This window comes from Cebus imitator, unplaced genomic scaffold, assembly GCF_001604975.1.
Source record: "Cebus imitator isolate Cc_AM_T3 unplaced genomic scaffold, Cebus_imitator-1.0 Scaffold62, whole genome shotgun sequence".
Classification (NCBI taxonomy): domain Eukaryota; kingdom Metazoa; phylum Chordata; class Mammalia; order Primates; family Cebidae; genus Cebus; species Cebus imitator.
Window position 1 is genome coordinate 663,136 of NW_016107377.1, and position 12,795 is coordinate 675,930.

Below are 12,795 nucleotides of genomic sequence, written 5' to 3' on the forward strand. Positions count from 1 at the left end.
AAGGCAGTAGGAAATTGTATTTCAGTATCTTGAGTTTCTAAAAGGAAACTTCAGAGGGGAAAAATGCTCCAATATTTGAGCTCCAGCTTACTATGATGATTGTCTCACTTCTGGCTAAAGAATTTGACTTGCTAGGCGCGGTAGCTCACACCTGTAATCCCAGCACTTTGGGGGGCTGAGGCGGGGGGATCACAAGGTCAAGAGATTGAGACCATCCTGGCCAACATGGTGAAACCCCATCTCAACCAAAAATACAAAAATTAGCTGGGCATGGTGTAGCACTCCTGTACTCCCAGCTACTTGGGAGGCTGAGGCAGGAGAATCGCTTGAACCTGGGAGGCAGAGGTTACAGTGAGCTGAGATCGCACCACTGCACTCCAGCCTGGCAACAGAGCGAGACTCCAACTCAAAAAGAACTTGACTTTAAGCTGAGAAATCCCCCATTTTGTTTTCTTTTTCTGTAGAAACCAGGTCCACTATATTGCCCAGGCTGCTCTCAAACTCCTGGGCTCAAGCAATCTTCCCACTTCAGCCTCCTGAGGAGCTGGGACTACATGCATACACTACACCCAGCTAGTTTTGTTTGTTTTAGTATATACAGAGTCCCACTATGTCGCCCACCCTGGTTCCAAGCTCCTGAGCTCAAGTGATCCTGCCTTGGCCTCTCTAAGCGCTGGGATTACAGGCATGACTCACGGTGCAGAGCCTCAAGAGTGAAGCCCCCAATTAAGAGACAGAAAATAGCCCCATTCAGCACTGACACAGCCCTACTATGCATCCCTAATACTAAATAACTCTGAAAAGGTCAGTTTCATTAACACTATGGCCATTCATACTGAAGTGATAAAAATAATGAAACTGACTAAAAATAATGAAACTCTTGATATGCAAGAGAAAAAAAACCTGAAAGTGGAAAAAAGTTGGGAATGATTGTATATTTAAAGAGGTGAAAAAAAAGTTGAAGAAATATAGTGTGATCTTATTTTGCAAAAATCCTGTAACTGTGTTGGTTAAAAATTCTACATCTGTGTTTGTCAAAGGGTAGAAAACGTTACATAGCCTTCGAAATAGAACCACTTTTTTTTTTTTGGTCCAGGCTGGGGTGCAGTGGCACAATCTCAGCTCACTGCAACCTCTGCCTCCTAGGCTCAAGCCATCTTCCCACTTTAGCCTCCCATATAGCTGGGACTACAGGTGCATACCACCATGCCCTGCATTTTTTGTATTTTCAGTAGAGCCAAGGTTTCACCATGTTGCTCAGACTGGCCTAGAACTCCTGGACTTAAGCAATTCACCTGCCTTGGCCTCCCAAAGTGTTGGGATTACAGGCATGAACCACCCTGCCAGGTCTTAAATTGAACTATTTTTGAAGTAATCTCTGGAATGAGGAACAAGCCTGCATTATTGTATATTTTTGTATGGTCCAGAATTTAAAAAATTTTAATGATTCTAAAATCAATAAAGCCACGTATATCTCTTGGAAAATAAGACAACAGTATTTCTCCTTTCCAGTAGCAGTTATAACAGGTATGAAAATAAATATACTTGACTCTGATTATACAAGAGCATGGATGCATTTCAAATGTTAGCAACTGTCATTATAATCCAATGATTTCATATTGACTTTTTTAAAGAGACAGGGTCTTGCTGTCAGCCAGGCTGTAGTGGCATAATTATAGATAACTGTAATCCCAAACTCCTGGGCTCAAGTGATCCTCCTGCCCTTGCCTCCTGAATAGCTGGGCCTACAGGTACATACCACCACACCTGGCTAATCTGATTTTTTTTTGTAGAGATGAGGTCTCAACTATGTTGCCCAGGCTGGTCTCAACTCCTAGCCTCAAGCTATCCTTTTGCCTTGGACCCCTAAAGAGCTGGGGTTACACGCATGAGCCACTGCACCTGGTCTTCATATTAACCTTTATATCATGATTCCTGTTAAGTGCTAAAAAGCTGAACCATTAAATTTTTATATCTAATAATACAGATTACACTTCCCCTCAAATGCATTACAAGAGTTAAGTTTGAGTTACTGACTTCATTTTTTAAAGAATCATGAAACATCATTATCATTATATTCTAATTAAAATGATATATAATGCTTCAGGAAAAAAAATTTTTTTTTTTTTTTTTTTGAGTCTCACCCTGATGCCCAGGGCGATGGCATGATCTCGGCTCACTGTAACCCCCGCCTCCTGGGTTCAAGTGATTCTCCTGCCTCAGCCTCAGACTCCTGAGTAGCGGGAATTACAGGCATGAGCCACCATGCCCAGCTAATTTTTGTATTTTTAGTAGAGATGGGGTTTCGACATGTTGACCAGGCTGGTCTCAAACTCCTGACCTCAGATGACCCACCCACCTTGGCCTCCCAAAGTGCTGGGATTATAGGCGTGAGCCACTGTGTCTGGCAAAAATTGATCTTTTATAGGAAAAAGCTGGGATAACTGATTTCTATGGCTTTCAAAGCCAAAATATACACTTAACCAACTCTTTAAAAAGGAAACAAACCAGTAAGGTTATGAAAACAAACCAGCACAGCCATCACCCCAAGTAACTGGCATGCATGCGTGCTGTTAGTGACCTAGTCATGCTCTAACTTCAGAAATAACACAGCACTGTATATTTCACCCCATCTTATCATGGAAAGACATGGACTCTTCCACATTACTTCCACATACATTCTTACGGCAGCCATGGCAAGAAGTCTCTGTGCTCTCGATCTGCCGCTCGAGCTCCACGGCTCGGACGCCAGGTGCCAGAGCGCTGCGACACACCCCACAGACAGGCTTCTTCGGCTTCAGACATTCCTGCAGGCATGCAGAGCAAAAGCTAGAACAAGACATACAGAGAACCTCCGTCACGCATCATGGAGACAAGACGACAAATATGGATCAACTTTTAAAAAGACGTCAATGGATGATGGAGTAAAAACAACTTGCTCTCTTCTCCCAATTCAAATACAAAGTCCTTCCAGGCCAGAAAAATTGAGGAATAGAAGTGGACTACAAAGAACACACAACTGCAAGAATAAACACAAACTCCTGTGATACACAGTGAAAGGTGTTAAGGTTGAGGCCTCAAGCCTTAGGCCCTGCCACTGAGGGATCTCGGTGGGGTTTCGAATCTCTGTTTTTTCCTTTGTGAAATGAAGAGTACCACCTACCTCTAGGATTGCTGGGAGGATGCAGTTTGTATAGCAGACCCCTGGCAGAGCGTCCAGCATGTACCAAATGCACCATAAATGGGAGCTGCTATCATTAGAGGTGAAGGCAAAGCGCTTTGGGAACATAAGGGGAAAAGCAACTAGCTGTGACCTGAGAAGGAAAGGGCTAAGACTGCAGAGACAGCGTCTCTGATCAGCCTTAAAAGAGTTCAGCTGGATCCTCTGTAATTCATGAACATGATGACCGGGTGTTCATGTACATGTGTGAGATGTGCCACCCTTGAACCTTGTTACAGACATTGGTCCATTACCCATCTGACACTTTAAAAAAAAGTTGTCAACTAGCAGAGGAAGGGAAGTCTATTCCAGGCCAAATTTAGGCTTAAAATTCATTACGTACCTGAGGAAATAATAATCTAACAGACTTTTCCACAGACCAGAAGTTTAAAGCAAGATATTGACAAGACCAAATCCAAGTTTCAGAAAAACATCTCTGTGCTATCATGGAAAACAAGTTTTGTTGTTGTTGTTACTTTTGTTGTTTGTGTTTTTTTTGAGACAGTCTCGCTCTGTTGCCCAGGCTAGAGTGCAATGGCGCAATCTTGGCTCACTGTAACCTCCACCTTCTGAGTTCAAGCGATTCTCCTGCCTCAGCCTACCAAGTAGCTGGGATTATAGGCACCCGCCACTGCATCTGGCTAATTTTGTATTTTTAGTAGAGACGGGGTTTCACATGTTAGCCAGGCTGGTGTCCAACTCCTGACCGCTGGTGATCCACTTGCCTCAGCCTCCCAAAGTGCTGGGATTACAGACATAAGCCACCACGCCCAGCCCTGTTAGTTTTTTTAGGGGAGGAGATGAGAAGAGACAAAGCAAAAACCAAACAGATGGCTAAAGGCAGAAGATTGTGAGGGCCTGACTAAGGCAGTAGAGGATGCATTCAGGAAATGGCTCAGATGGAATCGGGACTTGATAACTTACTGACTTTAAAGAAAAGAAGGAAAGTCAAAGATGACTGAGTTTCTATCCTGAAGCCTAGGCAGATGGCGATGCTGAGATATGGCATACAGAAAGAATGAAGACACCCTAGGCTACTTACCTAATCTGATAGATTAAGACAGTATAACCCAATCTGTCAGAAAGAACTAAGGATGTATAATGAAAGGCAATTTTCTGAACACTTGGCCATTTTTCTACTGCCTCTAAGAATCTCCTTCCTCTTTGTCATTAAGTTAGATGTTAATGCTGTTAGGGATTCCAGATCAGGTTCAGAGAAGGTGAGGGCCACTGAGGGCAGAGTGGAAACTTGCCAAAGCCCTGTTCTCATGACACTTACATTCTAGAGTGAAGGAAAACACAAACGTTAATTTCAGCTAGTGATTAAATATATGAAGGAAACATGGCAAAGAGACCAGTTGGGGTGATCACAGAAGGCTGCTTCTGAGGAGTTGGCATTTGAGCTGGGTGGGACCCAATTACGAGGACAGCCACACAGATCTGGGTGCAGAACTCCACACCGAGATGATGCCAAACACAAATGAGCACTGGAAAGGAAGGCAGGCAGGCAGGCCTTGGGAGCCACAATGCGGTAGACCATGGCGAGAAGGGCAAGCGATGAGGCAGCAGAGACAGGCAGGGCCTTGTGGCCATCACTTGTGTTGCCTCTTCACAAAGGCAGATCACAAGAGGAATCCAAGAGAGCACCGAGGGTCCAGTGAGTATAATGGAACCAAACCCAGCATGCAGATAAAAGCAGCCTGAAGTCTCTTCTCAAGCACATACATAAGTGGTACAGCTCATCTATCAAATGTTTATGAGCCACTTTGTGCCTGAGACACGCCCAAACCACCAAACTGCTTTTAAACTGCTCAAATATCCTGGGCTGGCTTTTCAGTTTCTATTTCCTACTTATGGGCCCCTTCCTAGTTCAGCCTTCTGATACTCCACCCAGTCCAGTGCTAGGAAGAAATTCCCCTCTCTTGGGCACCCAGCCAGCTGCCCTTTTCCAGCTGTATTATACTAGATTGGAGAATGCAGTCATTCAGGGCTTGAAATAAAGTTTTATAAAAATCCAATGCCCCAGCCAGAGTTGCAGTAATGTTCAAGTTTCCCAGCGCCAAAGGTAAAAATCAACTAGGCACAGCAGAAAGCACTTGGCTGGAGCTAAGGGGGAGTCAGGCTGCCCTCACAGAGGTGCTTCCATCTGTCTTCAATTTGCACTGAACTGCTGAGCACGTGGCACTAGGATGGTGAGTATAGGGAAGAGCCAGCGTTTGAATCCCAGTACTGCTCCTTGCCCTCTGACCTAGGAAACGTTCACCTAGCTCAAGGAAATCTCAAATTTTGCTGCTCTTCATTTAGCAAACTGTGCTGGGTCAAACCTTTTTACAAACATTAACAGTAAATGAAATCCACTGAATTAATCCAAAATTAGGTAAGTCTGATCCAAGGATAAACGGATTCAATGAAAAAGCTAGCTAAAGACCACTTCAACTCTGGTGAAGTTTGCTTCCACCACTAATTTCTTAGTTTATTCAAGCATTACCTGATCACTCACCCCATACAGAGGTGTGATCCCTGAAATACCCTCCCACTTGCAGAAGGAATTTTTACAGTAGTATGACCAGTCATCGGTACTTATTTATAATCAATTCACTGAACTGTAAACTCAGAAGGCAGAATCACCTTTTTACTTTACCTCAAGATCTGGCACACAGAGGGCATTCCAGTCAGTTGAGGGGCAAAAAATACATGGCCACTCCTTCATGAGCTGTAAGTTTTGCTCTGTACAAGCAAGAGGGAAGTTAAGCCCCAGAAAGGAAGGGGGGGGAAGTAATTTAAACAGGAATGGTGTTTGGTAACTTAACTTGGGACTTGAAGCCTGAGAAAATTAAAGAGTTCCAGGCTAGCTGAACTGCAAAGAGGGATAGCCTAAAGCTATATGAAGAAGCAAAAAGCAGCCAGTGTGGCTGGGAGCCTTTGCTAGGGGCCAACCACTGTTCTCTGGAGTAGCACAATAGTCACCTGCAGTCCATCTGGGAAGAGTTCGGACACGCTAAGCCTTCCCTAAGTGAGCCTCGGACCCTCAGTGTATTCACCTGTAAAATGGCTACCAACCCTACCCCAGTGCAGGGTGGCTATAGAATAATGGCCATGGAGTGCAATGGCTACTGTGCCTGCTGACTAGTGAAGGGGTCCCAAGACCAATGCCAAGGTGATCCCACAATAGGCACCAAGAGAGGCCAGAGGAAAAGCCAATTCTCAGAGGCAAGAAGCAGGTGGCCACGCTGCCTACAATGTTTTCAGCTCAGGTGTGTTTGTGCGTCTAATGGAACAAGGCTTAGATTCAAATCCGCCAACCTCGAAAGCCCCGGCCACAACCCAGGACCTGGACTGGACATTTTTACACATATCTGCTTTAATCACCATAACCAGTCTATTCACAGTATTCAGGTCATGAAGGCTTAATTGAAAATGGAAAGAAACAAACCTCCTACACAGGAAGCACAGAACGCTAACAATTCCGTCTGCCAACTCCCACCCCCTTTCACAGCTAAGGGCAGACTGGCCAGATCCACATAAAGACTTCCCTTTTGTTTTAGTCTAATTCAGCGTTTCTCCCAACTTTAGTCCACGTTGGAATAACTCGGCACAGCTAGACACGATGCTAAATGTCCTATGCTTTAAGAGCGACGTGGACTAGAAAGGAAACGTCGGCACTCCAAGGCGGACTTCAGAGGCTAAAGTCCCCATAGGGCACGATTTCACTATCTCGTCTGGGAAGGGGACTGACAAGCCGCCTAGTACACCGCAGGCGCTCAACGGACAGCAGCTGCCCAGCTAAGGGCGGAGGGACTGGATACTTGGGAGTGAGCAGGGCGAGACAGTACAGCGCCCCGGCAGCTTTCAAGGCCCTTAGGAGACCTGGGGGGCCCCGCCGGAGGCCCCTCTGGGTCACCTCTGGCTCCCGCCCCAAGACCCAACTCGTCGGGGCCTCGCTCCTCGGCTCCATTCCCCTCCCAGTCAGGCGCCCCCCGACCAGGCCCGGGTTTGCCGCTTACACGTGTCCGCAGGGCACCTGTACCGGCTTCTCGTACACCTCTAAGCACACGGGACACGTGAAGCGGCCTAGGGGGTCAGCCTCCGCCGCCGGCCCCGCCAGCTGCGCAGTACCCTCCCGGTCCTGCTGTTGCGCCGCCATCTTGCTGCTCAAGTGCCAAGCAACGGCGGCCGAGAAGGAGTAGGCCGAGGGGGCGGGGCTCGCGGCGGGCGGGGGCTGGGGCGGGGCGCGGCTGGGGGCGGGGCGCGGCTGGGGGCGGGGCTCGTGGGTGGGCCGCGCCTCCCGGCCGCTCTGACCTGAGCGACCTAGAGGCCGAGGGCAATCTGGAAAACGTGGAAGCCAGATCCACAGGCTGCCAGATTTGTGACGGGCTTTGCGCGTGGACCGCTGTTTTCCAAATTTAAGTCATTAGTTCGGCACCACTTGCACTATGACTAGTTCTCTTCAAATCATTGCTTTTTCCTTAAATCTATCTATTTAATCTATTTTGAGACAAGGTCTTGCTTTGTCGCCCAGGCTGGAGTTCAGTGGCACGATCACAGCTCCCTGCAGCGAGCTTCGGGATTCAAGCAATACTCCCACCTCAGCCTCCTGCGTAGCTGGGACCACAGGCAGTCACCACTATGCCCAACTCATTTATTTTCGTATTTTTTTGTAGAGACAGAGAAAGGAGTCGGGGCGGGGCGGGAGGTGCTGGCCGGGGGTGTGTGTTTGTGTGGCGGGGGGATGGGGGTAGTTCTCACCATGTTGCCCAGGCTGGTCTTGAACTCCTGGACGCAAGCGATCTGCTCATCTCGGCAACCTGAAGTGCTGGAATTACAGCCGTGAGCCACAGTGCCCAGCCCTTTCTTAAATTTAAGCAAACGAATTCTAATAACAGATCTGATTCCTGAGCTGCAAGAAGAAAATCAGTATCATTTATTTATGCATAGGAGCTGGGCATGGTGGCTTACACCTGTAATCCCAGCACTTTCGGAGGCCGAGGCAGTCGGATCGCTTGAGTCTAGGAATTCCACACCAGCCTGGCCAACATGGTGAAACCCCATCGCTACTAAACACAAAAATTAGCAGGACGTGGTGGCGCACACCTGTAGTCCCAGCTACTCTGGAGGCTAAGGCAGGAGAATCGCTTGAACTCGGGAGGCGGAGGTTGTAGTGAGCTGAGATCACTCACTCACTCCAGCAGTCACTGAACTCTAGCCTGGGCGACAGTGTGACTCTGTCTCAAAAAAACAAAAACAAAAAACCAACAACAAAGCACATTTATTTCATATTGTGCAATCATCATCATCAACTATCTCCAGAATTCTGGTGGTCTTGCTGAACTGAAGCTCTGTGCCCATTAAACAATAACTTCCTGTCCCCCCGCCATAGAATTTCCCCTGAGCACTGCTTTCACTGTGTCCAGTAAATATTGGTATGCTGTGTTTTTGTTTTCATTTGTTTTTCAATATTTTCTCTCTCTTTTTGTTTTATATTTATTTATTTACTTACTTATTTTGAGATGGAGTCTCACTCTGTCTCCCAGGCTGAAGTGCTTGGAGCCACCTCTGCTCACTGCAACCTCCGCCTCCCGGATTCAAGCAATTCTCCTGCCTCGGCCTCCCAAGTAGCTGGGATTACAGGCACCCACCACCACGCCTGGCTAATTTTTGTATTTTTATTAGAGACTGGGTTTCACCATGTTGGCCACGCTGGTCTCAAACTCCTGACCTCAAGTGATCTGCTCACCTCAGCCTCCCAAAGTGCTGGGATTATAGGCCTGAGCCACCACGGCTGGCTGATGTCTATCTTTTAAAATCTCTTGAGGCTGAATTCATGGCCTAACATATGGCCCATACTGGAGGCTATCCCATGTGTAACCAAGAAGAATGTGTATACTGTTAGCAGTGTATGTTGGGTAGTGTCTGTGTATGTGTTAGATCTGGTTGTCTTATTGTGTTACTCAAGTCCTTTATTTCCTTACTTCTCTCCTTTGTTCTATTTGTTGTTTGAGAGTGGAGCATTGAAGTCTCTAACTATTATTGTAGAACTATTTCTTTCTTCAATTCTACCAATTTTTGCTTCATATATTCTGATGGTCTGTTATTAGGTACATAAATGTTTATAATCATTATATTTTCTTGTTGTATTGGACTTTTTATTAATATATTATGCCTTCTTTATCTCTTGTAATCTTTTGGACAAGTAATTTTTCTTTTTTCTTTTTTTGAGGCAGAGTCTGGCTCTGTCATCCAGACTGGAGTGCAGTGGCATGATCTTGGCTCACTGTAACCTCCACCTCCCGGGTTCAGGTGATTCTCCTATCTCAGCCTCCTGAGTAGCAGGAACTGCAGGTGTGCACCAGCATGCCCAGCTAATTTTTGTATTTTTAGTAGAGACGGGGTTTCACCATATTAGTTAGGCTGGTCTTGAACTCCTGACCTCAGGTGATCCAACCTCCTCAGGCTCCCAAAGTGCTGGCATTACAGGCATGAGCCACTGTGCCTGACCTGGACAAGTCATTTTTCTAATTTAGTATTGCCATCCCTCCTCTTCTTTGGTCGATATTTGCATGAAATATCTTTTCCATCCTTTCAGGACTAGTCTATAAAGTGAGTTTCTTGTAGACAGCAATAGAGTTGGATCACTCTTATTTTTAAAAAAGTGGATCACAGCTCACTGCAGCCTTCCCAAGTTCAAGTGATCCTTCTGCCTCAGCCTCCTGAGAACCTGAGACCTATAGGCATGTGCCATCATGGCTAGCTATTTTTTCTATTTTTTGTAATGATGAGGTCTCACTACGTTGCCTAGGCTTTTTTTTTTTTTTGAGACAGGGTCTGGTTCTGTTGCCCAAGATGGAGGGCAATGGCACAATCTTGGCTCACTGCAACCTCCGCCTCCTGGGCGCAAGCCATCCTTTCACCTCAGCCTCCCAAGTAGCTGGGACTGTAGGCATGCACCAGGATACCCAGTTAATTTTTAAATATTTTGTACAGACAGGGCTTCGCCATGTTGCCCAAGTTGGTCTCGAACTCTCGAGCTCAAGTGGCCCTCCTGTCTTTGTCTCCCGAAGTGCTGGGATTATGTATGTCAGGCATCATTATTAAAATTTGTTTGCTTAAATTTAAAAAAGGGCTGGGCATGGTGGCTCATGCCTGTAATTCCAGCACTTTCTGAGTTACTGATGCAAGTGGATCGCTTCTGTGCAGGGGTTCAAGACCAGCCTGGGCAACATAGTGAGAACCCCCCCAACACACACACACACACACACACACACACACACACACACACACACACGACTCCTTCCCATCGCTAGGAAAAATACAAAAATTAGTGGGAGGATCACTTGAGGCCAGTAGTTCAAGACCAACCTGGGCAACATACCAAGCCCTGCTCTCTACAAACAAATAAACTAAAAATTAGCTGAGTGCAGTGGGATGTGCCTACAGCCCTACCTACTCGGAGAAGGGTTGCTTGAGCCCAGGAGCTCAAGGCATCAGGGAGCTGTGATCTTGCCACTGTACTCCTGCCTCGGCAACAGAGCAAGACCCTGTCTCATAAAAAAAAAAAAAAAAAAAAAAAAACCTACACAAAATGTAAAATTCTATTCTTCAGTCTTACTAGCCATATGTCTAGTCCTCAATAGCCTCATGTGGCTTGTGGCTACATATTGAAAAGAGCAGACATAGAACATTTCCATCGTCACAGGAAGATCTATTAGACAGTGCCACTATACCACAGATACCCTCATATGTGTGAGACAGTTACATAGATAACACACGGATACCCAGGACAGCGTTGGTCACAGTAGCAAGATACTGGAAGCTACCAAAATGATGATTAGGTAGTGATTAAATAAATGCATTAGATATACTTACTGGGATGTCAATTCCCTGAGGTCAGAGGGTTTTGTCCATTTTGTTTACTGCTGTTATCTTCAGCTTCCAAAACAATGCCTAGTGCATGCTAGGTAACTATATAAATAGTCGTTAAATAAACATGAAACTGATATTGAATCCTCTCATATATATTTATTTATTTATTTATTTATTTTTTGGAGACGTAGTTTGCTACGTCACCCAGGCTGGAGTGCAGTGGCATGATTTTGGCTCACTGCAACCTCTGATTCCTGGGTTCAAGCAATTCTCCTGCCTCATCCTCCCGAGTAGCTGGGATTGCAGGTGCTCACCACCACACCTGGCTATCTTTTGTATTTTTAATAGAGATGAGATTTCATCATGTTGGCCAGTCTGGTCTTGAATTCCTGACCTCAGGTCATCCGTCTACCTCAGCCTCCCAAAGTTCTGGGATTACAGGTGTGAGCCACTGAACCCGGCCTATTTATTTTTATTTTTATTCTTGAGACTGAGTCTCACTCTGCTGTTCAGGCTGAAGTGCAGTGGTGTGATCTTGGCTCACTGCAACCTCCACCTCCCAGGTTCAAGTGATTCTCCTGCCTCAGATTCCCCAGTAGCTGGGATTACAGGCACCCACCACCACACCTGGCTAATTTTTGTATTTTTAGTAAAGATGGGGTTCCACCTTGTTGGCCAGGCCGATCTCAAACTCCTGACCTCAGGTGATCTGCCTGCCTGGCTCGGCCTGCCTGGTCCAAAATATATTTTTAATTAAAACAACATCAAGGTGTCAGGTAATGCAACTAGTATATGTTTATATATGATAAATAGATGCTTTTGTAAAGCAGGGTGACCAACTGTCCAGGTTTGCCTGGGAGTAAGGGGTTTCCCAGGATGTGCGACTTTCAGTCAAAGTGGGGAAAGTCCCCGGCAAACCAGGTGAGTCAGTTGCCCTACCGGAAAGATTTCTGAGAATCTGGTACCAGTGGTTCCTATTAGAAAGGGAAACTGACCTGGGCATGGTTGCTCACACCTGTAATCCCAGCACTTTGAGAGGCTAGGGCAGGTGGATCACTTGAGCCCAGGAATTTGAGACCAGCCTGGGCAACTTGGCAAGACCCTGTCTCTATTTTATATGGAAAGAAAAGAAAAAAAAACAACAAAAGGGAAACTAGGGGACGGCGTCTTAAGTTCTGGGCCTGGAGAGATTTGTCCTTCTGTTTCCTCTTGTGTTGTCTAAATATTTATATCAAGTTCACGCACACTTTTTAATTAAAAATTAGGGGCCAGGTGAGGTGGGTTGCACCTGTAATCCCAGCACTTTGGGAGGCTAAGGCAAGAGAATTGCTTGGAGCCCAAGAGTTCGAGACCAGCCTGGTCAAATAGCAAGACCCCATCTCTACAAAAAATACAAAAATTATCTGGGCATGTTGGCATGCACCTGTGGGCCCAGCACTTTGGGAGGCTGAGGAGGACTACTTGATCCAGGATGTTGAGGCTGCAATGAGCCATAACTGTGCTACTGCACTCCAGCCTGGTTGACTTTTTTTCTCTTAAAAAAAAAATAAAAAATAAGGCCGGGCGCGGTGGCTCACGCCTGTAATCCCAGCACTGCGGGAGGCCGAGGCGGGTGGATCACGAGGTCAAGAGATCGAGACCATCCTGGTCAACATGGTGAAACCCCGTCTCTACTAAAAATACAAAAAATTAGCTGGACATGGTGGCGCATGCCT

At 46.2% G+C, this 12,795-nt stretch overlaps 1 protein-coding gene and 1 non-coding gene across 2 annotated transcripts in view; one reads left to right on the forward strand and one right to left on the reverse strand.

Annotated features, from left to right (window-relative positions):
* Positions 1–7,421, reverse strand: part of RNF114 (ring finger protein 114) — an 18,189-nt gene extending 10,768 nt beyond the window's left edge. The window contains exons 1-2 of the mRNA XM_017529926.2: positions 7,225–7,421; positions 2,679–2,829 (exon numbers count right to left, since the gene is read on the reverse strand). Coding sequence (XP_017385415.1) covers positions 2,679–2,829; positions 7,225–7,364 — 291 coding nt within the window. The 5' untranslated portion in view covers positions 7,365–7,421. The remainder of the gene's footprint in view (positions 1–2,678; positions 2,830–7,224) is intronic.
* Positions 3,381–3,484, forward strand: LOC119471491. Its single transcript, XR_005200561.1, has one exon. It is a non-coding gene; the product is annotated as a small nucleolar RNA U13 (small nucleolar RNA).
* Positions 7,422–12,795: the final 5,374 nt, after the last annotated feature.